The sequence below is a fragment of the Mesocricetus auratus genome, unplaced genomic scaffold, assembly GCF_017639785.1.
Source record: "Mesocricetus auratus isolate SY011 unplaced genomic scaffold, BCM_Maur_2.0 Super-Scaffold_100013, whole genome shotgun sequence".
NCBI classification, from domain to species: domain Eukaryota; kingdom Metazoa; phylum Chordata; class Mammalia; order Rodentia; family Cricetidae; genus Mesocricetus; species Mesocricetus auratus.
The window spans coordinates 75007097-75032854 of NW_024429196.1; the positions used below are offsets into that span (position 1 = coordinate 75007097).

Here is a 25758-nt window from a genome sequence, read left to right on the forward strand (position 1 = left end):
CTCCGCGGAGCCCGAACCTCGCGAGACTCGCTGTCCCGGTCAAACCCCGCCCACCCGCCGCTCGCGGTGGGCGACGGGCGCCTGCGCAGCTCCTCAACGGCGCGGCTTGCGGGAAAGATGGAGTGTCCTACCCCTGGTGCTGCGGAGGCTGCGGACCCCGGAGGGGCCGGACCGAACAGCGGCTCTGAGGAGCAGGAGGGTCGGGAACCGGACGGAGTGCGCTTCGACCGCGAGAGGGCGCGCCGCCTGTTGGAAGCCGTGTCCGGGGCGCAGCCGGCGGGGAGGGAGGAAGGTGAGTCGGGGGCTCGGGGACGGCGGCTTGACGGGGGCGGGACGGCCTGCCGCCTGTCACTGCCCTGACGCGGGCCAGCCTGTGCGCGACGTCCCGGAACTCCTGACTCGCTCTCGGGAAGGGTGCGGGACCACGAAACTCGCTGCCCTGAGGGATTTTTCCTCCCTCCTTTCGCATCCACACGAGGGCAGTTTCCCCCAAACTCCAGGGCTTGCCCTCTTGGAGATCGACAGGACCTTCCCAGCCGGACCCGCAGCCGAGCCAGCTACCACTCCTATCTGTCCTTAATTACACATCTCCACATTGCTTCCCTTCCTCTCAAAGCCTTACAGTTCTGACGGATCTGAATGGCTATATTCAGTTTACTTTATTTATTTATTTGTTTGTTTTGTGACACCTCTAAAACTCGTGGCGGGCCTCCTGCCCTACAACGGGTCTGAGCTTTGGAACCCCAGCTTCCTCTTGAGCTCGGGGTCTGTGTCTGTCTTGACATATTTCCTTCTTGGTAGACCTTGAACTTGGCCTCACCCCGCTTAGTTGCTGGCATTACTGGCTTGCATCACCATACCCTGCAATACCGTATTTCATGCCTCGCAGTACCATATTTCTATGTGTCTGTTGCCAAGCCCGTATTCCAAAGAGGAGATCCAGGAGCCAGGAAAACTGGCCTAGGTAATCGGCTGTCTCCAGGTGCCTCATCTCCCAATGATGGAAAGTTGGGGTTCGCCTCTGAGCTGAACAGTTAATAAATGGCTTTGTTTGACCCAAAACTGGGTGGGTAACAGGATGGAGGAGAGCCGGAAGAGTTGGCCTCTTCCAACAGTCTTTTCCAGAGCCAGCTACTTAATGCTAACCCAGACGTACAAGAACTGTATCTGGGTTTCTGTGCTAGTCAGGTCTCTACAGAAAAACCGGATTTCTGTCCTGGATGGTTTGCTTGCTCAGCAGACTAGTCTTGGAAAGTTTAATGTGTTTGTGAACTGCTCGCCCTAGATAAGATTGAAATTTCCGACCATGTGCAAGGGAGACATGTTTGCCCGTGTGTGGCAGGGGGTACCCAAGGAGGACAGAAAATGGCATTATATCCCCTGAAACTGGAGTTACAGACCATTATGAGCTACCATTTAGGGGTTGGGAACTGACCCCTGGTTCTCTACAGAAGCAGTAGCTGCTCTTAACTGCTGAGGGTGTCTCAGAATTGGGGATACACGAAAGGAAGTGGCCTTGGAGATGGATGGGGAGAGTGTGCCCTGGACCTTGAAGCAGAGAACACGGCAGCTGCTCAATGAACTATCTGCTTCACATGCATGAGCACCGTACATATGTAATCATAGCACAACCCAGTTCATTTCCCTGTCTTCACTCCTCCAGCCTCACATACCTGAGCATCTCACCCGCCCACTTCTTTTCTTTGCGGCACCTCCATTATTATAATTCATATATCATAAATTCAACCTTTGTAGGTCTACCACTCATTGATTTAAAATAGCTCTTCTATTTTGATCATGTGTATGTGTGTGTCCATATCAGAGTACATACAGATGCATGGGCTCCCTTGGCACTGGGGCTGCAGACAATGGTGAACTAACATGAGTGCTATGAACCGAACTCAGGTCCTCTAGAAGAGCAACACATGTTCTTACTGGCTAGCTGCCTCTGCAGCCCCCAACTCAATGGTTTAATTTTTTTCTTACCTTTATTTAGAGAGAGTGTGGTGCGCATGGTCACGCGCGTACCATGGTGTGTGTATGGGGTCGAAGAACAACTTGCAGGAGTTGGTTCTCTCCCTCCACACGCAGGTCTTGAGGAACGAGCTCAGGGTCAGGTTAGTGACAAGTTCACTTACCTAGTCAGAGACTCTTGGTAAAAGTCGAAACTTGTGTAGTCCTAACCACAACCCTGTTTTAGATCATTTCCATCATCGAAGGTAGTGTCCCGTCTCTGGTCCTTCCCACTGAGTCTCCTCTCATACCTGCCCTAGGTAACCACTAATGTGTTTCCATCTCCACAAATTTACCTTTCCTCAACATCTCATACAAGCAGATCCCTACAGTGTGCAGTCTTTTGTGTTTAGCTTCTCTTTGCTTGTTTTGGGGGCTTAGCCAAGTCACAATGTGTGTTCCTTTTTATTGCTAATTAGAACTCTGCTGGGGCTGAAGAGGTGGCTCAGTGGTTAAGGTTAAGAGCACTGGCTGATCCCTAGCACACGAAAACCCACTCCACGTAGAGGGACACTCTCAGCCTTGACACACGGGGGAGAGTCTAGGCCCTGCTCCAAATGATATGACAGACTTTGAAGATTCCCCATAGAAGGTCTCATCCTCCCTGGGGAGCAGAAGGGATGGAATAGGGGGCTGGGGGGCAGGGGAGGGAGAAGGAACTGGGATTGACATGTAAAAAAAGCTTGTTTCTAATTTAAATTTTAAAAAAAAGCACTGACTACTCTTTCAGAGGACCTGGGTTCAATTCCCAGCACCCACCGGCAGCTCACAGCTGTCTGTAACTGCAGTTCCGGGGCTTCTGACACCTCACACGGACACACACGCAGGCAAAACAGGCATGAGCATAAAATTAAAAATAAAATAAATTTTAAAAAAGGAACCTGCTGTATGGGTATATTATATGTGCTTGTACATTTGCTATTTGGAATATCTGGGTAGTTTCTAGTTTGGACCTCATTCTGGGAAATTCTTTTGGAGAGGGCTCTCATTATCTAGCCATGGCTGGCCTGGAGCTCACTGTGTAGATCAGGTTGACCTCAAAACTACAGTAATCCACCTGCCTTGGCCTACTGAATTCCAGGGCAAATGGTGCTCACCATCATGCCCAGTGAGAAAATCTTTACTCTGTGTGTGTGTGTGTGTGTGTGTGTGTGTGTGTGTGTGTGTGTCTGTCTGTCTGTCTGTGTGTCTACATATGGACAGCCTCATGAATGCCATGATGTTTGTGTGGAGGTCTCTTCTTCCATGGTGGGATTATGGGGTTGTCCCACTGACTCTGCTGTGGGATTGTGCAGAGTTTTTGTGTGGACATCCATTATTTTTTAGGGGTCTCTTCCTGGGAGTGAATTTGCTAGGCTACATGGTAGCTCTGTATCTTTTTTCTTTTTTGAGACAGGGTTTCTCTGTATTGTTTTGGAGGCTGTCCTAGAACTTGCTCTGTAGACCAGGCTGGCCTCAAACTCACAGAGAGCCACCTGCCTCTACCTCATGAGTGCTGGGATTAAAGGCGTGCACCACCACACCAGCTGTTTTATGAGTTGTAGTGGTTTCTTGTTTTCTGAGTATTGGTGACAGTGGCCAGCATTTCACCTACTCATTTATATACTTTGGTGAACTATCTAGGCATATCGTTGCTCATGTTGTAACCTGGTTGTTTTATTGATGAATTATAAGCCATTTTATATTCTGGATGCAAATCCTATATTTCAGATATGATGTCCACATATGTTTTCTTTGAGGCTTGTCTTTATTTCTTGTTTCATTTTGTTAAGATTGTCTTCTTTGGGGGTGTTTCCCTATGTTGTACTATTTGACCTGTACAGCCTCAGACTCATAGAATGCACCACATGTCTGGCTATCTTCTTTATTTTTCATTGCATTTATGTGTATGTGTGTGGGCACATGGGTGCCTTGGCACTCGTGTGGAGGTTAGAGGACAGTTTGTAGTAGTCAATTTTTCCTTCTATCGTGTGATCCCGGGGATTGGGCTTGGGAGTTTAGATCAGTCTTGGCAGCAAGCACCTTAACCCACTGAGCCATCTCACCGGCTCTTGTGTTTATTTTATAAACAGTGCCTTTTGAAGCATAATTAGCTTCTACCATATAAAAGAACGTGTGGCACTTATTTTTCTTTGCCTGTCTTTCCTCGCTTAAAACAATGCCCTGAAGCTCTATTCATTTTGCTGCAGATGACAGATCTCGTGTCTTTGTGGCTGTATAATGTTCTGTTGGGTGTGTGTCCCATGTCTTCTGTATTCTTTTTATTTTGTTTTATTTGTGAATGCACACTGTGTGTGGGACTGGCATGGCTATGTGTGGCAATTGGAGGACAACTTGCAGGAGTTCTCTCCTTCTCTTAAGATTTATTTATTCATTCGTTATGTATAGTGTTCTGTCAGCATGTGTCCCTGCAGGCCAGAAGAGGGCGCCAGATCTCATTGTACATGATTGTGAGCCACCATGTGCTTGCTGGGAATTGAACTCACGACCTCAGAAAGAGCTGCCTGTGCTCTTAGCCCTTAAGCCATCTCTCTAGCCCCTGAGCTCTCTCCTTTTGTCAAGTGGGTTCCAGGATCCAAAGTCAGGTAGTCCTGTTTGGCAATAAGTACCTTCCTGGGCCATTTCATTAGTCCTACATTTTTTTTTTTTAAGATTTATTTATTGGGCTGGAGAGATGGCTCAGAGGTTAAGAGCACTGACTGTTCTTCCAGAGGTCCTGAGTTTAATTCCCGGCGACCACATGGTGGCTCACAACCACCTTAAGTGAGATCTGGTGCCCTCCGCTGGCATGCAGACAGAAGACTATATACACAATAAATAAATAAATAAAATATTTTTAAAAAAGATTTATTTATGTATATGGGTACTTTATCTGCATGTACATCTACACACCAGAAGAGGGCATTGGGCAGTTGTAAGCTGCCATGTAGGTGCTAGGAATTGAACTCAGGACCTTTGGAAGAGCAGTGCTCTTAACCCCTGAGCCATCTCTCCACCCCCAGTCCTACATTTTCTATATTCATTTATTTAGCTAACGTCATAGCCTGTCTATGGCGAATTATGCCACCTTACATATGAGCACACAGGTATTTGGACAAGCTAGTTTATTTAATTTTTTAAGGGACTAATTCTTTATTTCAAGAGACTCTTGTCAATATTTTGCATCAAAATAGTTGCACTTGGAGCTGGAGACGTGGCTCAGTAGTTTAGAGCTGTCTTGCTCTTCCCGAGGACTGGAATTTGTTACCAGCACCCATACCAACTGCTGAGGGTTCCTGCGTCACATGCAAGTTCTCACAGACAGACACACAAACACACACAATTAGAAATAGATCTTAAAAAGCAAACAAACAGAAAACAAGTGTGCTGTGAGGTTCTCTTTCTCCCAGCTGACCCCAAAGAGACCAGAAGAGAGAAAAATCCACCCACTGCCAAAGCTCAGGATGTTCACCTCACAGACTCCCGGGAACAATGGCAGCTGGAAGCAACTCTGAACGGCCATAGGAGGCTTGCCAGAGAAAGTCCCCCCAAAACAACGGTTCAAAATAATGTAAACATTTTTAAGTTTTGCATATAAGCATGAATGATTTGTCAGCAGTGGTTGATACAAAGTGTAGTGAGATGACACTTGTAGAGAAAGCAGCTGCAGAAAGTGATAAATTTCACACAAGAACTCTTTCCTCTCCCCTCCTGTCTCTGTGTGTGTGTGTCTGTGTGTGTGTGTGTGTGTGTGTGTGTCTGTGTCTCTGTGTGTGTGTGTCTGTCTGTCTCTCTCTCTGTCTCAGAAGGAGAGTACTGAGTGGTCTCCTCAGCATTGAGAGGCACAGAATCCATTTTGTGAGGGAGAGGAGTAGAGACAAGTTTTGTCTCAGAGCTGGGGCTGGAAAGCTAACCTAATACTCGCAGGTCCCTAAGTGTTGGGAAGTAGGGATATCAACAAGTCTAACCATCTTGATTTGGTCCTGTCTGATTTAAAAAGTTAAAAGTAAAAGTGAAGTTGTTCAAAGACGCCTGAAACTGAAAACCTCCACATCCAGGTACTGGTTTTTGCTTGGACCAGCTTCCTAGAAACCCTTTCTGTTCAACTAGGACTTTGTACAGAGCATCAAGTTTTCCTCTGTAGGGATCTTTTCCTGGGCTCTGCTGGCTCTCAGTAATGCAGACCCGTGCTTGTGTTCCTCTGTGGAGGCCAGGATACACTAGGCTGAAAGTTACCTTCCAACCGTGAGAAAGGGTTGGATTGCTGCTCTCATACTGTGCAATTACTTGGAATGCTTGCTACCATCAGGTGTGGTGCCTATGCCTTTAATCCAACACTCAGAGGCAGAAGCAGGCTTGTCTCTGTGAGTTAGGGTCAACCTGATGTGTATCTAACAAGTTCCAGGGCACTTTAAAACACTGGCTGCTCTGGCAAAGTATCCAGGTTTGATTTCCAGAATCCACTTGGCAAGTCACAACTGCCTGAAACTCCATTTCCCTGGGATCCAGTGCCCTCATCTGGCCTCCATGGCTCAGACATGCATGTAAGCAAAATACCCATACACATGAAATGAAGTAATTTTTAAAACTCAATTATGGAATTATCTAATAAGGGATGCACATCATGGCTTGGGTGTTTGTCTTACTTAGGGCTTCTGTTACTGTGAAGAGACACCATTACCACAGCAGCTATTAGAAAGGAAAAGTATGTCATTGGCGTGGCTCACATCTTCAGAGGTTCAGTCCATTATCATAATGGTGCATCATGGCAGCGTGCAAACAGACATGGTGCTGGCTCCATCTTGATCAGAAGGCAACAGGAAGTGGACTGTCTTCACTGGGCACGGCTTGAGCGTTAGTGAGACCTCGCAGCCTGCCTCCACAGTGACACACTTCCTCCAACACCACACCTACTCCATCCAACAAGGCCACACCTCGTAATAGTACCATTCTCTCTGGGGGCCATTTTCCTTCAAACCACCACAGTGTGTATTGCCCTTTTCCTGAATAGCTATCTCTCCTCTAATGCTTCAGTCCACATTAAAACTGTTACTGATGTTATTTGATACAGGTTCTTACTAGACAGCCCTACACAGCCTGGAACTTACTGTGTAGACTAGGCTGGCCTTGTACTCAGAGATCCATCTGCCTCTGTCACTTGAGTGCAGTTATTAAAGGTGTGCATCTCTTCATCCTACTTTAAAACTAAGATTACAATGTATAGTGGTATGAGCCTGTAGTCAGATCTACTAAGACAGAAGGATCCCTTGAGCCAGGAGTTCATGGGCAGCATAGGACAACCTCAGTCTCCTAACACCAATGTAGGACTAAGTAAAGAACATTGGCCTATATATTATAAGTAATAAAGCAGTTGGTTTGCAAGCATAGCATGGGTCATGGCACCCTGGCAAGGAGGAACAGAGATCTGCATGTGTGCTGGTGTGGATTCCATTATTCAGTGTCTGTGTTTATGATAGATCAGAGACAGTGCTGTTGAAGTCACATCTGTCAACCCTCATGATTTCTTTTCCCTCTGTAGTGGAACACATGATCCAGAAGAACCAGTGTCTCTTCACCAGCACTCAGTGCAAGGTTTGCTGCGCCATGCTGATTTCTGAGTCCCAGAAGCTGGCACATTACCAGGTAGGCCATCTCTACTGTGGCCTTGCACTTGCCTTCCAGTCCAGTGCCCAGCCCTCCCCTCTCCTGCAAAACACAATGAAGGCTGGGTCCTCCATAGCTACCAGATGCTTCTTTCATGCATGTTTGCTTGGGACTTGAAGTTAACTTAATTTCTGTGAATCTCATCTCTCCATCCAAATCAGGATCAGTATATGTGGAAAGTATGGCCTCTGACTTTACGTACATCTGAGTTTGAATCCAACTCTGTTATGCCACCTTAGAGGCAAGAAGTTTCACTGTGCTTGGCCTGAGCTTCTCCATGTATGTGATACCAGTATTCTCATAGGTTGTTGAAGGTTAAATGTGATAGCCTGTAAAGGGCCTAGCATGTAATAGGAACTCAGCAAATGAATTTTCTTCCCCCATTTTCTCATCCTCACAAGTTTTGTGAGGGGAAATCAGGTGAGAGTCTGGAGTGTCATGGCTGCCTTCTCTGTGAAATGAATGGCATTTGGCTATCTTTGATCTTTCTCTTGGGTTCTTGCAGAGCAAAAAACATGCCAACAAAGTGAAGAGATACCTAGCAATCCATGGAATGGAGACACAGAAAGGTGACGTGAAGAGGCTAGACTCGGATCAGGTAATATAGCTGCCTTGTTGAGACTGCTTGCTTCCCAAGCAGGTTGGTGTGGTGTGAGCACAGACTTTGATTTAGACTGACTCAGCTGCCAGTGTCAGCCCTGGTGTCTCTCTTGGGCAAGTCTCATAACTCCAAGCCCTGACTTCTTCCTCTGTGAAAACAGGAATACTCTGAGCATGGTGGTGTGTACATGTGACCAGGCACTTGGAGGTGGAGGCAGGAACGCCAGTAGTTGAAGGTTGTCTTCCACTGCATAGCAAGTTTGGGGCCAGCCTGAGCTACAGTGTCTCAAAACAAACTAAAAAGACATGATAGCTACCTTTCAGGGGGGTTGTAAGTAGAAAAAGACTTCTAAAACAGCACCAGACCCTGACTCTGTCATGCAGGAGCAGTAATTAGAATTGTTCATTCTTGTGTTTTGCCACTAGAGGGTTACTGAAGCAGACAAGAGGGGACGTAGGAGGGAGCCTGGGCGCTCATTTTCTTGAGCTGTGGGAAAACAAACTTTCAGCATTTGGCCTGAACAATCAAGGAAAATAAATACCTCCTCTAAGAATTACGTTGGAACAAGCCTAATTCCTTGGGTGTACTGTGACTTTCAAAGTCACTTATCCTCTCTGAGATTCACTCATAAAGTGAAGGTGGTCTTGCCTCTTTAGTGCTATGAGGTAAAGTTTCAGTCCCCAGAAAATGCTTGATAAGTAGGAAGACTGCAGGTTTAAAGGGACCTTGCTTCCCCTCCAGAAATCACTTCTGAGTGGCCCTGGTGGCTTGAACCCAGAGAGGAAAGACCATTTCTTTCTCCCCTTTGCACTTCAGTTTTTCAGATGACTGAGTGACGCAGATAAGACCACAGCACCCACCACCAGCTAGGAATTACTAACCCAAAATGTCTGCAGTGCGAAGGTTGAGAAATGTTGAAGAAACAGCTATTTTAGAGGACAGGATTTTGGGGAAGATTAAAATACACTTTCTAGCATAACCATAGTAACAAATGGAACCTGATAATGCACTCGTTCTAAGAGCCCTGGGTTTATACTGTGCGCTCGGCACAGTAGAGCACAAGATAGTTAACAAAGATAAATCAAGTTGTCAACACCCAGCATTGCACTGGAGCTCGCATAAAAGTCTCCTAAGCTGTTATGCTGTCAGTTTAGGGTGACAAAGGGTATAATAGAAATCTGATAGACTCTGGGAATACAGATAAGGATAGAGGTTAATTCTTCCTGCATATACATAGGAGGGAGCTTGGTGACTGTTCAGTCTTTTTTTTTTTTTTGTGAAAGTCATTGAATGGCTGATAGCAGACCTAATGCCAGGGAGGAAGGTGGAGAAACATTCTAGACAGTAGGGATAACCCAAGCAAAGCAAGGAAGGAACAGAATAAAAAGGGAAGTCATGCCTAGAACCTGACATGAAGCAGCTGGAGAAGACTTTAAAGGTGTGTTGGGGTTAGCACGTGCAGGGGTCTTAACTGTCCACCAGCCCACGGGCAGGGGAACCATTGGAGGTTTTCTGGATGCGCAGTGGCATGATCAGACCTGTGTTCTCTCTCCCAACCAGAAGAGCAGCAGAAGCAAAGACAAGAACCACTGCTGCCCCATCTGTAACATGACCTTTTCCTCCCCTGTTGTGGCACAGTCGCACTACCTGGGGAAGACCCACGCAAAGAACTTAAAGCTGAAGCAGCAGTCCACCAAGGGGGCAGGTACTGCTTTCCTGAGTAGTGCTTTTGGGACCCTCCCGTTCTCAGGGCACCAATGGCAGGTGCTTCCAGAATGCTCACCAAGGCCTCAGACTTGAAGAGGTTGCCTTTAAGAGCCCTGAAAAATCCACATAAGAGTTGGGCATGTAACTCAGTTGGTAGAATACTTCCCTAATGTTTGACTTTCATCCCCAGTCTTACATAAGCCACATGTGGTGCACACCTGTAATCTCAGCATTCAGGAGATAGAGGCAGGAAAATTGGAAGTTCAAGGCCATCCTCTGCTACATAGGGAGTTTGAAGCCAACCTGGGCGACATGAGCCCCTGCTTCGTTGAACTTTGGCCTCAGACTTGGGTTCACTCTACTTGCGTTTGTGTTGTTCTAGCAGATTTTCTGTAGAAGCTGCCTAGCCCAGGCTTTTGTCCTAACCAGCAATTGTAACTCAGGAGTGCCAAAGGCCGCACACACCGTGAGCATTCTGTTGCCTGCCCCTCCTGCTGTCACCCACCTGCTCTTACTATTAAGTGTTGCTAGTTGACCACTAACTCCCCATCTTTCTCATGGGCTCAGGTTATGCCCTGCTCACTTTGACCCACAAAAGCCGTCTCTTCTCAAGGCGGGGGCTAGCCTTCAAAGCAGGACATGCTATGTTGTCCAGCAAACTATTTGCAGCTGCCGTGAATCCACTCCCCAGCACTGACTTCACAGTTAGCTTCTGTTATCCGGTCACTGTTGGCCCAGCCTTCACTTTCATCTTGAATCATGAGGTTTTTAACCTAGGCAAGCTGCAATTAGTCAAAAGTGGGAGGCCTTTGATCTCTCTCTCTCTCTCTCTCTCTCTCTCTCTCTCTCTCTCTCTCTCTCTGTGTGTGTGTGTGTGTGTGTGTGTGTGTGTGTGTCTTATCTAATTGGGATCAAGACCACACTATTCATATAACTTTTGATCCTTTTGTTTTACTGTGTCACTGAAACAAGACAATGGTGTTTTAGAAGGTTTTGAAGATAGAAACATCTACTTATAATTATACACTCTAATCATATCCAAATCTAGTTGCCCAGGGTATGAAACAATAGAATATAAACTTTTAAGTCAGAACAGCACAGATTTAAGTCCTGGAACTTTTGCTTACCATTTATGCCTGACTTTCTGCACCTGTAGAGTATCAGCACCATCTGCCTCTGGAGCTTGTCAAGAAGATAAACACTAAAGACACTGGGCAGTTAGGAGTAATAGCACACCTCAAATCCCAGCACTTGGGAAGTGGAGGCAGGAAGATTAGGAGTTCAGTGTCATCCTTAGCTACAACTTCGAGACCAGCCTGGCCTATATGGCACCCAAAAAAATTAATAAGAGGCAAACACACCCCCCCAAAAAAGTCTAGGATATAGCAGATACTCACTAAACAACAGCTATTGTTCCTATTGTTGTCACCATTAAAAAGCCAGTGAGTGAAATCCCTTTAAAAATGCAGTCATTGATCAGGAAGCCACTATCTACAGCAGGGTTCTCAGCCTTCCTAACGCTGCAACTCTTGAATACAGCTCCTCATGTTGGTGATCCCCAGCCATAAAATTATTTTTGTTGCTGCTTCTTAACTGTAATTTTGCTACTGTTATGAATCATAGTGTAAATATCTGTTTTCTGATGGTCTTAGGCAACCCCTGTGAAAATCATTTGACCTGTGCCCAAAGGGGTCAAGACCCACAGGTTGAGAACTGCTAATCTGGAGTGTGCCATTGACCTTTCTTATGGTTGAATTGTTAACTTAAATGAGGACTGATTGATTTTTGCCTATAAAGTGAGAGCTGGTAACAACAGTAGCACCACAATGTTTAAACCTTAGGCCAAGGAAACTTATCTGAACTGAATTTGTAATGTCCTAGACTTAGCTTCCCGCAAATGGGAAAATTCTGTGGAACATGCCTTCTCCCAGTACTTCTGTTCTGAGCAATGAGTTATTGTCCACATCACACTCAGTTAGTGCATCAGCTGTTTCTACTCTACTACTACTTTTCATTTAGCCTTATAGTTTAAACATATATTCATGTTTCTTCATGGGGATATTGTAGCTCTATCCTGAAATTAAACATTTGGCTAACATAAAAGTGAAACATGCATGCTGTAGAAAATACAGATACATTGAAAGGAACTTCCATTATTTTACCATTCAAAGTGCTGTTAACCTTCTAGAGTGCTATTGCTCTTACATAGCATTGTGCACCCTGTGTGTGTGTATATCTGTTTGCGTTGTATTTTATGTTCTTCCTTGACTCCATGTATATGTGCTCATAAACATAGACTACATAGTTTTCTGTTTCTGTTAAAATGATGCACATATATGGATAATTGCAGTTCAACATGCAAAACATTGAAAGAAGCAAGTAAAATGCCACCCACGTCCTACTTCTAAGGAGAGGAGCACTGTTAACAGTGGCTCATGCTTGTAATCTCTGCACTTGAGAGGCTAAGATAGGATTGCTGAGTTTGAGGCTATCCTGGGCTACAAGAAGGTCTAGGCCAACCTGGGTTATAGAGGGAAACCCTGACTCAAAAGAATAAGCAGACAGCCGGGCGGTGGTGGCACACGCCTTTAGTCCCAGTACTCGGGAGGCAGAGGCAGGCGGATCTCTGTGAGTTTGAGGCCGGGCTGGACTGACAGTCTCCAAAACAATACAGAGAAACCCTGTCTCGTAAAACCAAAAAAAAAGAATAAGCAGACAAATATATCCATATGCTGCATGACATGTGTTTGTGTGTGTGTGTGTGTGTGTGTTGGTGACATTTTTAAATGCCAGTATATTTATAGATAACACAAAAGTCTTTTTACCGTTGACCATATTGAATAGTAGATTCAGCTTCCTTAGTATAATATTCCTCATGTTGGGAGCTGGAGAGAGGCTCAGCAGTTAAAGCTCTGCTCTTGCAGAGGTTTCAGGGTTGGTTCCCAGCACCCTGTGGGGCAGCTCAGGACTCCTGGTAGCTCCAGCTCCAGAGCTCTCCATCACCTCTGGCTTCCATAGGCACTGCTCCCGTGTGCACTCACCACACAGAGACACACACAATTAAAATAAAGTCTTTGATATAAAGAAATTCCTCCAAGTCATTACAAACTTTTTGTAGGTATTTTTAGCAGTCATACAAACCACTTGATGGTTTTTGTAACATTGAATCTTTACATTTTCCTCTCCCCTTTTCTTTGTGTTATAAAAATACAATAGTCATCCCTAGAGAACATACTTTGCATATTTCAGGTACTTCTTTATAGAAAACTCTAGCTCTTGCTGGCTTTGGATATCCACTAAACAACTCCTCTGGTTTTACAGCTCACTATATTACTTCCCTCCAGTATTTTTTAAACAATATTTATTTATTTTTGTGTATATGGATATTTTGCCTGCCTGTATATCTGTATGTATAGTACCCCCAGAGGAGGGTATCAGATCTCTAGGACTGGAGTTGCAAATGGTTGAAAGCTACCATGTGGTACCACCATGTGGGGGCCATGTCCTTTGAAAAAGCAGTCAGTACTCTTAGCCACTGAGCTGTCTCCAGTCCCACCCTCTAGTATGTTTTAAAGTATAACCTTGGGCCATCAAGATGGCTCAGTGGGTCACATTGCTTGCCACACAGTCCTGGGAGTCTGACTCTCAGAGCCCATGTGGGGGGGGGAGGGAGGAAAGAACTGAGTCACAAGGTTGACCTCTGACCTCTCCACGTGTGCTCTGGCGTGGACATCGAGGCACACACAGACACACAAACTACACCTACCTATGAGTGCACAAACATGTACACACACATCCATGGGATCTCAACATCCCATGTTTACCTATGAGAGGCTCACACATATGTCCATACCAGACTCTGATTAGCTGGGGTTTTTTTTTTGGTTTTTTTTTTTTTTTTGGTTTTTTTTTTTTTTTTTTTTTGGTTTTTCAAGACAGGGTTTCTCTGTGGCTTTGGAGGCTGTCCTCGAACTCACAGAGATCTACCTGCCTCTGCCTCCCTAGTGCTGGGATTAAAGGCGTGCACTACCAACACCCACCCAGCAGTTGGTTTCTTTTTTAAGAAAAGATTATTTCTATTTGTTGGACAGAGATTGTGTGTGTCTGTGTGTGTGTGTGTGTGTGTGTGTAAGTGTACACATACATGTGTGTACATGTGAATACACTTGCCTGCCTAAGCCAGAATAATTGGATAAAGGCTTTGTGAGCCACCTGACAAGGATGCTGTGAACTGAACGCGGCCCTCTGGAAGAACCGCAGGCGTTCTTAGTCACCGAGCCTGCTCTTCCCCCGCCCGGGTGAATTCTGTGAGCAGAGTCAGAGTGTTTTCTGGTGAAGGTGCATCAGTGGTAGCCTGCAGACCTTCTTGCTGTGCTCTATGCTGGCATAGAATGATAGATAGCTCCAGGTCATGCGGTCCAAGGCCCTCTCCCTGACTTAGTGATCTTGAGCAAGTCATTTTTACTGTCTGAGCTTCAGTCTTCTCTGTAGTATAGCAAAGTAATACCTACCTCATTGGAGGACTTGTGAGAACCAAAAGGGAAGATATATGTACAAACTGTATAATTGTTACTACCACCGTTCTCTCTCCCTCACGTTGCCTAGAATCTAGTGTAGTCTAAACAGGCATCTCTGCCAGGTGTGGTGGCACACACTTCAGTCCCAGCCTGGTTTACATCTTGAATCTTAGGCCAGCCAGAGAGCTACATAGCTACCTAGTGAGACCCTTTCTCAATAAATAAATAAATACATACATAAATGGATAAAAGTAGTTCCTAATCTGGTTACCTGACTCTGTATGGGCTCAGAGCTTGAATGTCTACCTCAGCTTGTAACTGAGGTATATTGAGGATGGGAATGCAATATTCACACTTGTTATCCTACTCACTTTGGAATTCTGATGGCTAGAGAGACTGCAAGTGTGTTTGCTTGGTCTTCACAATTAGGCCACTGGATAGCACAAGGGGGGAGTGTGAGAGCATCAGGGCTCATGTTCCTAAAGCTGGCAGACAAATTAGTTGTTCCTTGCGCTCGAGTGCTCAGCTCGTGCCACCTTTCCCAGACAGAGAAGGCACTTGTGGTGTGAGTCTCGCGGGCGGTGCCAAGTCTCCAAGTGTGATGGTGGCACTGCCTGCCTTTCACTTCAAGCATACTCAAAAGCCTGGCACCTTCCGGGTGGTTTTCATTGTTTCTATTTGAACTCTCTCACCACAGCTCTGTCGAAACACCTTACAAATCCTTTCCTTGTGGCCTCCACCTTAGCCTTGCACCAGAGTAGAGAGATCCTAGATCCAGACAAGTTCTGCAGCCTCTGCCATTCAACCTTCAATGACCCTGCAATGGCTCAACAGCATTATATGGGCAAGAGACACAGGAAGCAGGAGACCAAGCTCAAACTCATGGCGCACTATGGGCGGCTGGCGGACCCTGCTGTCTCTGACTTACCAGGTGAGAGGGCGCGGCTCACACACAGCTGGCTCAGGAGCTGAGCACTGGAACTCCTTGAACTACCCAAGTGTATGCTGCTTCCTGCAGCTTCTAAAGCAGAGTTGGCAAGCAGGCAAGCTGGGCTTGGTGTTCACCCCAGCACTTAGGAGGCTGACGCAGGAGGATCACAAGGATATGCAGTGGGAACCTGTCTTGAGGGGATGCAGGGGAATAAGCAGGAAATTCAGTGACAAGATCCAAAGACATTTTTTTAAAATTTTGTGTTCTGTGGATGGGTAATTGCAGATGCCCAAGGAGAACAGAGCAAGGGGTTGATTCCCTGGTGCTGGAGTTAGAGGTAGTTGTGCCACCTGGTAGGAACTGAACTCAGGTCCTCCAGAAGAACAGCAAGTGTTCTCAACTGCGTAGCCATCTCTCCAGCCTTAACCCTGGTTTAAGTCCCTAGGTAAGATCCATATTGCTTGATTGAAGGCCTCAGCAGCCTCTACCAAAGTCTGAGCATCCTTTGGATATCTCTCTTTCCTCCGCCTTCGAGACCTGCCTGCATCCCTGGGGAGCCATAGTGAAGGAGGAGCCCATTAGCTTCCTTAACCTCAAAGTGTCACCTGGCATCACAGGAAATAATTAAGGGCCCTTCCTATTAGTGTGTTTGGCACTGGTAATGTTACTTGGTTGATAGAGCGCTTGCCCAACATACACACAAAGAGCTGGCCCCAGTTAGCAGCACCACATAAACATGGCACTAGCTGGGAGTTAGACTGGAGGGTCAGGAGTATGCACATGTGCACACACATAAGCAATTAAATAGATAAATGGAAGCAAGGTCATTGTTCTTGCTATGAATGTAACCTGCCAGTCTGTAACTCAGAGCAGGGTTATTTTAGTTTGGTTTGGGGATTTAGGGTTTGTTTTGTTTTCTGAGACACAGTTTCATACATATCTCATGCTGGCCTCAGAATAGCTGTGTCTCCACAGACAACAAACTCCTGACTGGACTGACTGCCTCCTCCGCTCCCAGCTGCTGCGTTTGCAGGGCTGTGCACCATAAGCATCTTAAGAAACTGAGTGTGAGCACTGACTCCCTTCTCCCCACAGGAAACCCTTCTACTGCAGAAGGTCCACTGCATCAGAGGCCACAGCACAGTGCACAACACAATACTGTACCCAGTACGTGCATCCATGTGTGCATCCTAAATAACTCCAACACGTTGAGCAGTATGAGAAAAGGATCCATGAAATAAATAGCCTGGACCAAAAGTGGCATTTCCACGTAAACTGCCCTTCCTGCTGTGATCTCTGTGACCAAGGCTCCACGGCCTCTCAGAAGAGTGCCTTTGACTATGAGTCATCCACTTCCCCTTAGTGTAGTCATCAATGACATCCTTTACTGTTGAAGGGGAAGATGCCCTTCCAGTGCTCTACCCCTGAGTGTATACCCAGCTCTTCCTTATTTCTTCCATTTAGTGTTAAAAAAAATACTGCAACTCATGTGGACATTTTTGTAACATGGTCAACTTGATATAGGAAATTTTTAAATGTAGGACTATTTACAATTATTACTATTAACCACCAAGATAATTAATTATAAGGGATATGGAGGAAATCTGATCTCGATGACTGTTAGACTGTCAGTTGGGTGAGAAGATGCTCTGCCTCAGTCTAGCTGTGGTCTCTGTCCCACCCAGAGGTCTGTTTGCTGTGTCAATGAAAGCAGGGTTTCCCTTCTTTCTGCTGTGCATTTGAGCTGTACCCATGAAACACTAATAATCAGTGTGTTAGTTCTAGTAAGTGGCTAAGTGAGGTGGCTGCTGCCTAATCCCAGCACTAACACAGCTAAGGCAGAAAACTAGTTGAGTCCAAGCCTACCATGGTTTGCACATTGAGATCTTGTCTCAAAACACACACACACACACACACACACACACAAGCCTGACGTAGGAGAATTGCCTCAAGGTCAAGGCCTGTCTGTGCTGCATTCTTACTGGTCTTCAGGTCAGCTTGGGCCACATGGCCTCCCCCAAAAAATAAGCAAACAGGCACCACCATCCCTGAAATGGGGACATGTCCTGTGTTGGTAAAAGTATAAGTGATTTGTGGATTTGGGATAATTCCTATCCAGATGACAGTGACATTCTTCATAAAAGTAGAGAAATATCCTAAATGTATATTGTGTCACACGTGACCTCCAGCAGCAAAGGCAACCTTGAGAAACAAAGAGCAAAACTTGAGACATTGCAGATTTTCCAGACATACTACAAAGCTCTAGTAAGCCAGGCACTCCTCGGAATCCCAGAAAGGTGAAAGAGGAAGGTCAGGAGTCAAAGGTCACTCCTGGCTGCCTAGAGAATTGAAGATCAGTTGAGTTACATGAGACCCAATCATGCCTATCACCTATAATCCCAGCACTTGAAAGATGTGAGCAGGGTGACCGGGAGTTCAAGGCCAGCTTTAGCTACGTCCAGAGTCCATGCTAGCCTGGACTACATAAGACCTAAGACCCTATCTAAACAAAGGATTTTGCTATATTTCGTTTTGTCTCCATTATGACATTTTCATATATATATATATATCTTTGTTCTTGATAATCCTTTTTCCCCTTACCAATACTTTTATGTATTCTTTGTTTTGTTTTGGGGGACAGGGTCTTATTATGCAGCGCCAACTGTCCTAGAACCAGAGATCCACCTCCCCCTGCTTCCCCAGGTGCCTGGATTAAAGGCGTGTGCACCACTATGCCCAACTCCAATACTTTTTTAAAATCATTTTAACCTTTTGAGGCTGATACTAACAGTAACCCTATTTTATGTATCAGGGACCCAAACTCATAGAGAAGCTGCCCTTTACCACACAAGGAGGTCAGAGGTTAAACAGCTGACCTGGGGTCCCACGGGTTAGTAAAGGTGAGCTGTGTGCATAGGTGACCTCACTACAGAGCTGAGATCTGAAGGTAACAGATGGTTCAGAGGCCTCAGGGCCAGGACAGGAGGGAGGGGCTTTCGAGTTGTGCGAGTGCTGCATTATAAGGTATGTGAAATAAGCCAAGTGTGATAGTGCATGCTTGCAACCTTGTCACTTGGGAGGTGAGACTGGAGGGACACATGTTGAAACCTAGCCTGAGATGATCTCAAAAGAAATTAGAGGCAATATATGACTCATGTTAGACATGTTGGCCTGGCATGGTGATACATATATAATCGCAGCACTCAAGAGACCAAGACAGTATAATTGCTTTAAGGCCAGCAAGAGCTACATCGTGTAGTGAGACCTCGCTTCAAAAATACAATGTACCATGGCACTAGAGAGATGGCGCAGCAGTTAACAGCACTTGCTAGACTTGAAGAGGGTCTGATCCAGGCCGTATCAGGTGGCTCGCAGCCTCCTCCACTGTTTCCAAAGGATATGACTTCCTCTTCTGGAAGGCACCTGCACACATGTGTACACACAAGCTGGCAACATACATACAAACATGTGCAAGTGAATTTATGTATTTATTTTGTGTTTCAAGACAGGGTTTTTCTGTGTAATAGTCCCAGCTGTCCTGGAACTCACTGAAATCCGCCTGCCTCTACCTCCTGAGTGCTGGGATTAAATCCCAAGATGCAACTGTTTTATCCTAAGTATTATAAGTATAAGGTAGTATAATTAGTTTGTGGTTGTGAAAAGCTAAGCATTGGAAGGAAGAAGACTTAGCCATACCACATGAAACAGAGCCAGGGTTCCAGTCTGACCTCTTAGTCCTGACTCACTGCTGGAGCCATATGGCACAAGGCCACTATGTCACTAGAGGACCCCTGGTTGTAAGCCCAGGGTGTCTGAACCCCAGTGCAAAGACAGATTGGTCTTCATAACAGCTATATTCCTAAATTACTGTCACTGCAGGCCTTCCAGGAGCTCTCTCAGGGAAGGGGCGCCCTTAATGAGGCCACTAAGCAAAGTAAAAGTCACCTTTGTTCTGTGGCCCTTTATTGTTATTAGATGTATTTATTTTGTTGAGGGTGGTGCACGCACATGCTGTGATGGGCCTGTAGAAGTCAAAGGACAACTTGGAGGAGTCGGATCTGCCCCTTGCGGGTCATGGGGATTGAACCCAGGTCATCAGGCTTGGATGCAAGTTTCTTTGCCCACTAGGCCATCTCGGCAGCTCATATTCTTTCGTTCTTCATTTACTCAGCAACCGTCTAGTCTGGTGTTTGCTGGGCTAGGAACTGGGATGAGTTGATGAGACTAGGGGGTCAGGGTACAGGGCTACAATCTGTGTCTCCAGAGCACCCAGGCCTCTGGGGTTTTAAGCAGGCCCCTCGGCTCCACCCTCAATCTTCAGAAGGGTTCTGCATGCTCTGTGCAAAGTGGCTCTCCTCTGCTTCCTTCCTGCCGGGTAACTGACTCTGCTGCATTTTGATGTGTGTTTCAGCTGGGAAGGGCTATCCCTGCAAGACGTGTAAGATAGTGCTGAACTCCATAGAACAGTACCAAGCTCACGTCAGTGGCTTCAAGCACAAGAACCAGTGAGTAACAGCCTTTGAAACTCAAGCTGTTCAGCAGGAGTCTGGGGTTTCTCAATCAGCAGAAGATTAGTGAGTTAGCAGCAGTTCTCCTGGGCTTCCCCTGCCAGCTTCCCTCTAGCATGTGGATAGACAAGAAAGAGAGTTTCAGTAGAGATGCGCGGTGACTTCCATTGCAGTTTCCAAAGAGCGCCTGGATTTCTTGCCCTGTACAGCTTGCGTAGGAGAACATGAGTTTTTCCTGCTGGTCTGGGGCCCCTTTTTCAATCAGTAGTTTGTACAGGAGCTCCCTCCACAGCTTACTACCCAGTGTGAGAAGACATCCAAGTTCTGGCAAAGCAACCCAGTCCCTGCTCTCACAACCTTACATTCTGATGGCAAGCACAAAGCATATAACCCAGCAGTGAACATCGTGGTGCTTGTGTGGTAGTGCACGCCTGTAATCTCAGCACTCGGGAGGTGGAAGGAGGATCAGGAGTTCAAGACTATCCTCAAATACTAGCAAATCCAGCCTGAGATTCATGAGATCCTGTCTCATAGGGGCTGTGACATCCCTCACAGGGAAATTAGTGCTAACCTTGTTCTTGGTGTTTAAACACACTTGATCAGTTTAGCATCCAGCAGTTTCAGTAGACAGCCTGGAGCCAGCCAGAACTTCAGAGCTACTCACACTTGAGATTGGTAGTGCATCCACACACAGTGGTGCACCCCTGCAGCCCCAGGATTTGGGGAGCTGAAGAAGATCTGAGAATTAGAAGCCAGGATGAGCTACCTAACAAGATCCAGCCCAGCCTGGACTAACTGTAAAGTATTATAGCTCTGGAAAGAAAGGTATCCTCCTGGCAGCCAGGAACCAAGGACTACCTCCTATAAGAGATGTATTGGGAGGGGAAAGCCCAGGAGGTGGCCGACTCTGCTCAGGTGAGAAGCGGCAGAGAACTGAGCCGAAAGCAGGGTTTCTATAGTGTTTCTTGGTGGCGGAGCTTTCCAGGGTGGGGGTTGGTGGGATTTCAAGTCCTGAGCTTCGGCTTTTTACTCTGTAGGGCAGGGACTAGCAGTTAAGAGTGTTCTGCGGGTGGAATCTGACACTCGGGGTCCTCAGGGTGAGGGTCTGGCCATGTGCTTGTCTCCAAAGGCTCACAGACTGCACCAGGAAGGAAGGCAAGACAGAGTTAGTTCTGCTTTGGGTTTTGGGTTGTTTACTGTTGTGACCTTGGTAATTCAATAGACCTTTCAGTCTCTACTATTTCTGTAAAACTACAATCATTGAACAACTCGTTTCATTACATCCTCAGGGAGAGCTCCAGTAGAGCATCTCCTTCATCCAGTGTCAGTAAGGCTGAGTGGTTTGCCCTGGGGTCACATAGCTACTTGGAGTTAAACAAAAGTTTACCCCCGTGTGGCTGCAGACTATTCACTTTGCTCTTCTGCTGCCCCATGGAGCTCATTAGCCTGCCTCACCTTCCAAGGCTGTGTAAGGGTCAGAGGCAGCATGTGAAGTGTCACTATAAATAAGTTTGCTGCTAAGATAAATTTTCCTGCTGGGTGGTGGTGGTGTACACTTTTAATCCCAGAAATCAAGAGACAAGTGAATGTCTATGACTTTGACGCCAGCCTGGTTCAGATTGAATTCTAGCATAGAACCAGGGCAACATAGTGAAACACTGTCTTAGAACACCCCCACTCCAACCCCCCCAAAAAAACAAAGTCAGGAGCCAAGCAGTCAAGCATGGTATAGACATGTAATCTACATAGGTAGAGGCAAGGAGGACCAGAAATTCAAGGTCAACCTGGGCTACTTGCAAATCTGTGTCAAAAACAAAAAAAAGCCGGATGTGGTAATATATGCTTGTAACGCCAGCACTGGGAAGGCAGAGATGGAAGACCCCTGGGCTCACTGTCCAGTGCCACCTACTGGCAAGTTCTAGACCACTGAAAGACCCTGTCTTGAGAAAAATAATAGAAAACACGTAAGGAATAAGGACTGACTCCCCCCCAGGTCATATTCATTCTCCTCCCCTGTCCCTCTCTCTCACACACACTCTCACACAAACACACAGAAGGAATTACGTTTGTTGGAAAGTAAATGCAACTCAAGGTCACCATATTAAGCAAAACAAGCCAAATCAGGGGGACAAACATTAAAAACACATTTTCTCTCCTTTGTGGGTCCTAAATTTCACAAATTTCTAAAGAAACATTTTAAGCCAGTCATTTAGGCTTTGTGAGGTTCAGCTTCCTGTATAAAAAGCTTTCTTCACCATTCAGAACTGAGATGAGGTTGAAATGAGATAATGGCCTAGCAGTCAGTGGCCCTCAGGAAAAGGAAGGCCACCCTGCCCATACGACTATTAGAAGAGGCTACTGAGCATGCGTGCCACACACTCACCTTGTGCCTTTGTTCTTCCCAAATTACAGGTCACCCAAAACTGTGGTGTCACCCACAAGCCAAATGCCAGTGCAAACGCAGCCCACTCCAAAGGACTCGAGTGTGACAGAGGACTAGAGGTGTTTGTGCCTGCTCAGCCTGTTGGGACAGCTGCAAGCCAGTTCCCAGTGACTGTGGGCAGCCTTGACTCCCTCCTCCTGTCTAATAGCAGAAGAATATGGAGGCTTGAGGCCAAATTGGGCTGAGACAGCCTCTGACTGGCCCGGATGAGGCTCTTCCTGCTGCCTCTTTAGTGTGGCCCTACATGTCATGATAGAGGAGACAGGGCTCTTGAGAAGACCTGAGGTGGTGTGTGTCCTGCAGGCCCAGTGTCTGTTTTTCCTCCTGAGGTCAGTTTGGAGCGAGTTCCTGCAGATGAAGGAGAGCACCATCTCTGGGCTCCATCCTGAGGACTTCATCGGGGCAGCAGACAGCAGACTGGAGTGACTGCTGTGTAGAAACTAGGAGCTGATATGTCGCTCCCCATCCTGCCAGGGTGCAGGCTTGCTTGTCCTGACAGCACTGCCATCAGCTGCCATCTCTCCAGTTCCCAGTGGTGCTCACAGGCATCTACAGTAGCTAGGAGCCTGAGGAGACCTGAGTGCCCAGTGGGATCGTGGGAAGCACCGCAGGGGGCCCTTGTCCTTCATTAGAGGTGCTCTGACCCCAGGCCATGCAAGAACGTCTCCCACCTGCTATGTTCCTTGATTCTGTGCCCTTAACAGCAAACGGCCTCGTGCCAGCCTACTGAAAGGCTACCTGGTATTAGTTGTGAGCCCTTGTGTAGTAGACGATCCCACCCAGGTTGCTGTGGTGCTATCCTTCCCTTGTCATCCTCAAGGAGGTTTGGGGGCCCAGGAAGGAGGACTAGAGAACTGGTGTGAGGGAAATGTCCCCCGGGCCTGAACTACGAGTCGGTTTTTTCACATTGCTTAGGAGCAAGGATTCTAGGAAGTAACCCTAAGACTTCACTTAGGAATACAGTTGGGTACCATAGAGAGATGGAGGCCGGTCTTAAACTTAAAGCTTTGGCCACTCAGACATCCATATAAAGAATTTCTTCTGTGAACTAGGCTGTAACTTCAGATCTAGGATTTATAACCAGCCATGTTGATATTGCTGTAATATCCCCACACTGTCAGAGCCCAGTAATGATCATACCCCAGAAAAAGTCTTCCTGGTGCCCAAACCCAGCCTGGTTCATCGACCCAGCCACATTTACCTTTCACATAGGCCTTCTAGAGGTCTTGAGAGAACCTAAGCTGTAGAATCTGATTCATTCTTGAGATAGTCATTCTAGCTACTGAGTGGAGGACTGCAGGGAGTCCAGTGTGAGCGCTGGGTCCCTAAGGCTGTCCCCAGGGTCATCCCTTCAGGGTAGATCTCCCCAACCTCATGCCCAGGATGCTGTGTCTTAAGTTCTGGATATGAGTGATCGGGTGAGGATGCATAAAGGCAGGTGTCCTCTTCCTGCTCAGGTTAAAGAGCTGGAGGGGTTTCCACAGAGCATCTCACAGGCTTCTGGCCCCCCAAGGGCCTTTTCTGTAACTCAGACGATGCAAGGGGTGCTCCACCGTGGGAACTGATGGCAGCCTCGGCTCTGGCTCCCTGCAGCTCGCTGTCCTGGCGCTTGCCCCTAGCCTGCTGTGAGAAGCTCTCCTTGGCTCCTAGAATAGGCTCTCAGCTTTCCACCTCCCTGCCATAGGCTGCCTCAACAGTTTTCCCATAGTTGTATGCAGTCCAGTGTGTCAAAACTAGTAAAGATTACTAGGTAAGGAAGTGAAGGGCAAGGTCATGAATGGTGACCTGCCGTGACTCTCAGCTCGTAAGCCCACCTTGTCTAGATTCAGGATCCCTAGCAGCTGCATGTCCAGCTTTTGCCCTCCGGGGACACACTTGGAAAGCGATGAGTTAGAGAGTTATGTAAGGGCATGTGGGAAGGCCCTGGGCACAAGTACTACCAGCGTGGAGTATGAAAAGACAGAAATGAACTTGTGGTCTGTGTGACTTTTGAGGCTTTGTTTTCCAGTTTGTTTCATGTAGGCTGGCTGGTCTCATTCGTGTCATGCACAAGGCTGGCTTTGAACTTCTGACCCTGGACCTCTACCTCCCTGCATCTAGAATGACAGGCACGCACCACCACATTCAGCTTCACCCGTGTTGTTGTGTATGTGAGAAGTCCTTTTTGTTTTATCTCTGAGGGGACAGGGTCTCGTCATGTAGTGCTGGCTGTCCTGGAACTCACTCTGTAGGCCAGGCTGGCCTCGAACTCACAGACATCTGCCTGCCTCTGTGTCTCCAGTGCTGGGATTAAAGGCGTGTGCCACCACCGCCTGGCAAGAAATTCATTTTTTTAATGCTGTCAGTAATCCTTTATTTGAATTCGTCACAACAGAGCCTTCCTACTGCTGACAGTTGTGTTTCTCCTTGAGGGTTGTCCCAAATAAAGCTGCTGTCATTTGGTGTATGTGTTCCTTCACTCAGAAGTCGGATGATGGGATAGGCACAGTTTTCAGCCAAAGTGGTTCTGATGCTCACCCATTCAGAATGTAAAGGCCCCAGGCCTCTTGTCTGTACTAATTATCAGTCTTTAAAGTTGGATTTTCTGATGGCAACCAGGAAGTCGGGCTCAGGGACCAAGTCTTCTAATAAATGGCACTCTACTCTTATCATTAAAAAAAAGTCTCTGTAGCCCTGGCTTCTCTGGAACTTGTGTAGACCAGGCTGGTCTCAAACTCACAGTCATCTACCTGCCTCCGCCTCCTGAGGGCTGGGATGAAAGGCGTGTGCCACCAGATTCAGGCTGCTTTTGTGGAATTCGGGAGCCTAGAATGAAGCCAGGTATCAATGCACAGGTCCACACACACACAGGGCAAGCATCAGAGAGAGCTCCCCCATATTGTAGTGACCCAGGAAGGTCTCACAGAGAGGGCTGAGCCCTATAGAAGCAGTAACACAGGGAACTCAAGCGCTGCAATCAGGCAGTGGGGACTCTCCACAAAGCTCTGTGACCTTGGTTAGCTAGCCCCATCCCACCCCCAATGTGGAACAGTGCCGACCTTAGAGTCTCTGCCTGTGCCAAGCCTGAACTATAGAGAAAGGCCATACATCCGTTTTTAGCACTCTCCTGGTCACTGTCCATAAATCTAGAAACATCAAAACCATTATGAAAGTGGACCAAGTTTACCAGGCAGTGACCCATGCTGGCCACTAGGTGGAAGGCACTCCTTTTCTCCTTTTCCTTTTTTTTTTTTTTTTTTTCCTGGCCAATACACCAATCCCAGGACCTTAGTATTTGGTTTAACGCCAACAAGAATAGGGTGGTCTTAAGTCTCTGTGTGTGATATTTCATTTAACCCTCAAGACAAATGAAAAAAGAAAAGATCAGTTTTCACAGGAAAAGCATGAGTCATGTC

General features: G+C 46.8%; 1 protein-coding gene across 3 annotated transcripts; it reads left to right on the top strand.

Annotated features, from left to right (window-relative positions):
- The first annotated feature begins 59 nt into the window (after positions 1–59).
- On the top strand, positions 60–24805 carry Znf346 (zinc finger protein 346). 3 transcript variants are annotated; one of them, XM_013119337.3, is made up of 7 exons: positions 60–292; positions 7532–7635; positions 8162–8254; positions 9818–9962; positions 15179–15412; positions 19824–19917; positions 22333–24805. In XM_013119337.3, exons 1-7 carry the CDS (start codon positions 118–120, stop codon positions 22418–22420), a joined length of 933 nt encoding a protein of 310 aa, XP_012974791.1. In that variant the 5' UTR covers positions 60–117; the 3' UTR covers positions 22421–24805. The 3 variants fall into 3 exon arrangements, with proteins under 3 accessions (XP_012974791.1, XP_005078512.1, XP_021087678.1); XM_005078455.4 differs by having other exon boundaries at positions 15227–15412; XM_021232019.2 differs by lacking the exon at positions 19824–19917.
- The last annotated feature ends 953 nt before the right edge of the window (positions 24806–25758 follow it).

Excerpts from the sequence above, each read along its gene's own strand:
- Znf346 (XM_013119337.3), top strand. The coding sequence starts at position 118 with ATGGAGTGTCCTACCCCTGGTGCTGCGGAGGCTGCGGACCCCGGAGGG. Across the intron at positions 8,255-9,817 it reads AGAGGCTAGACTCGGATCAG|AAGAGCAGCAGAAGCAAAGA; the intron begins GTAATATAGCTG and ends TCTCCCAACCAG. Across the intron at positions 19,918-22,332 it reads GGCTTCAAGCACAAGAACCA|GTCACCCAAAACTGTGGTGT; the intron begins GTGAGTAACAGC and ends CCCAAATTACAG.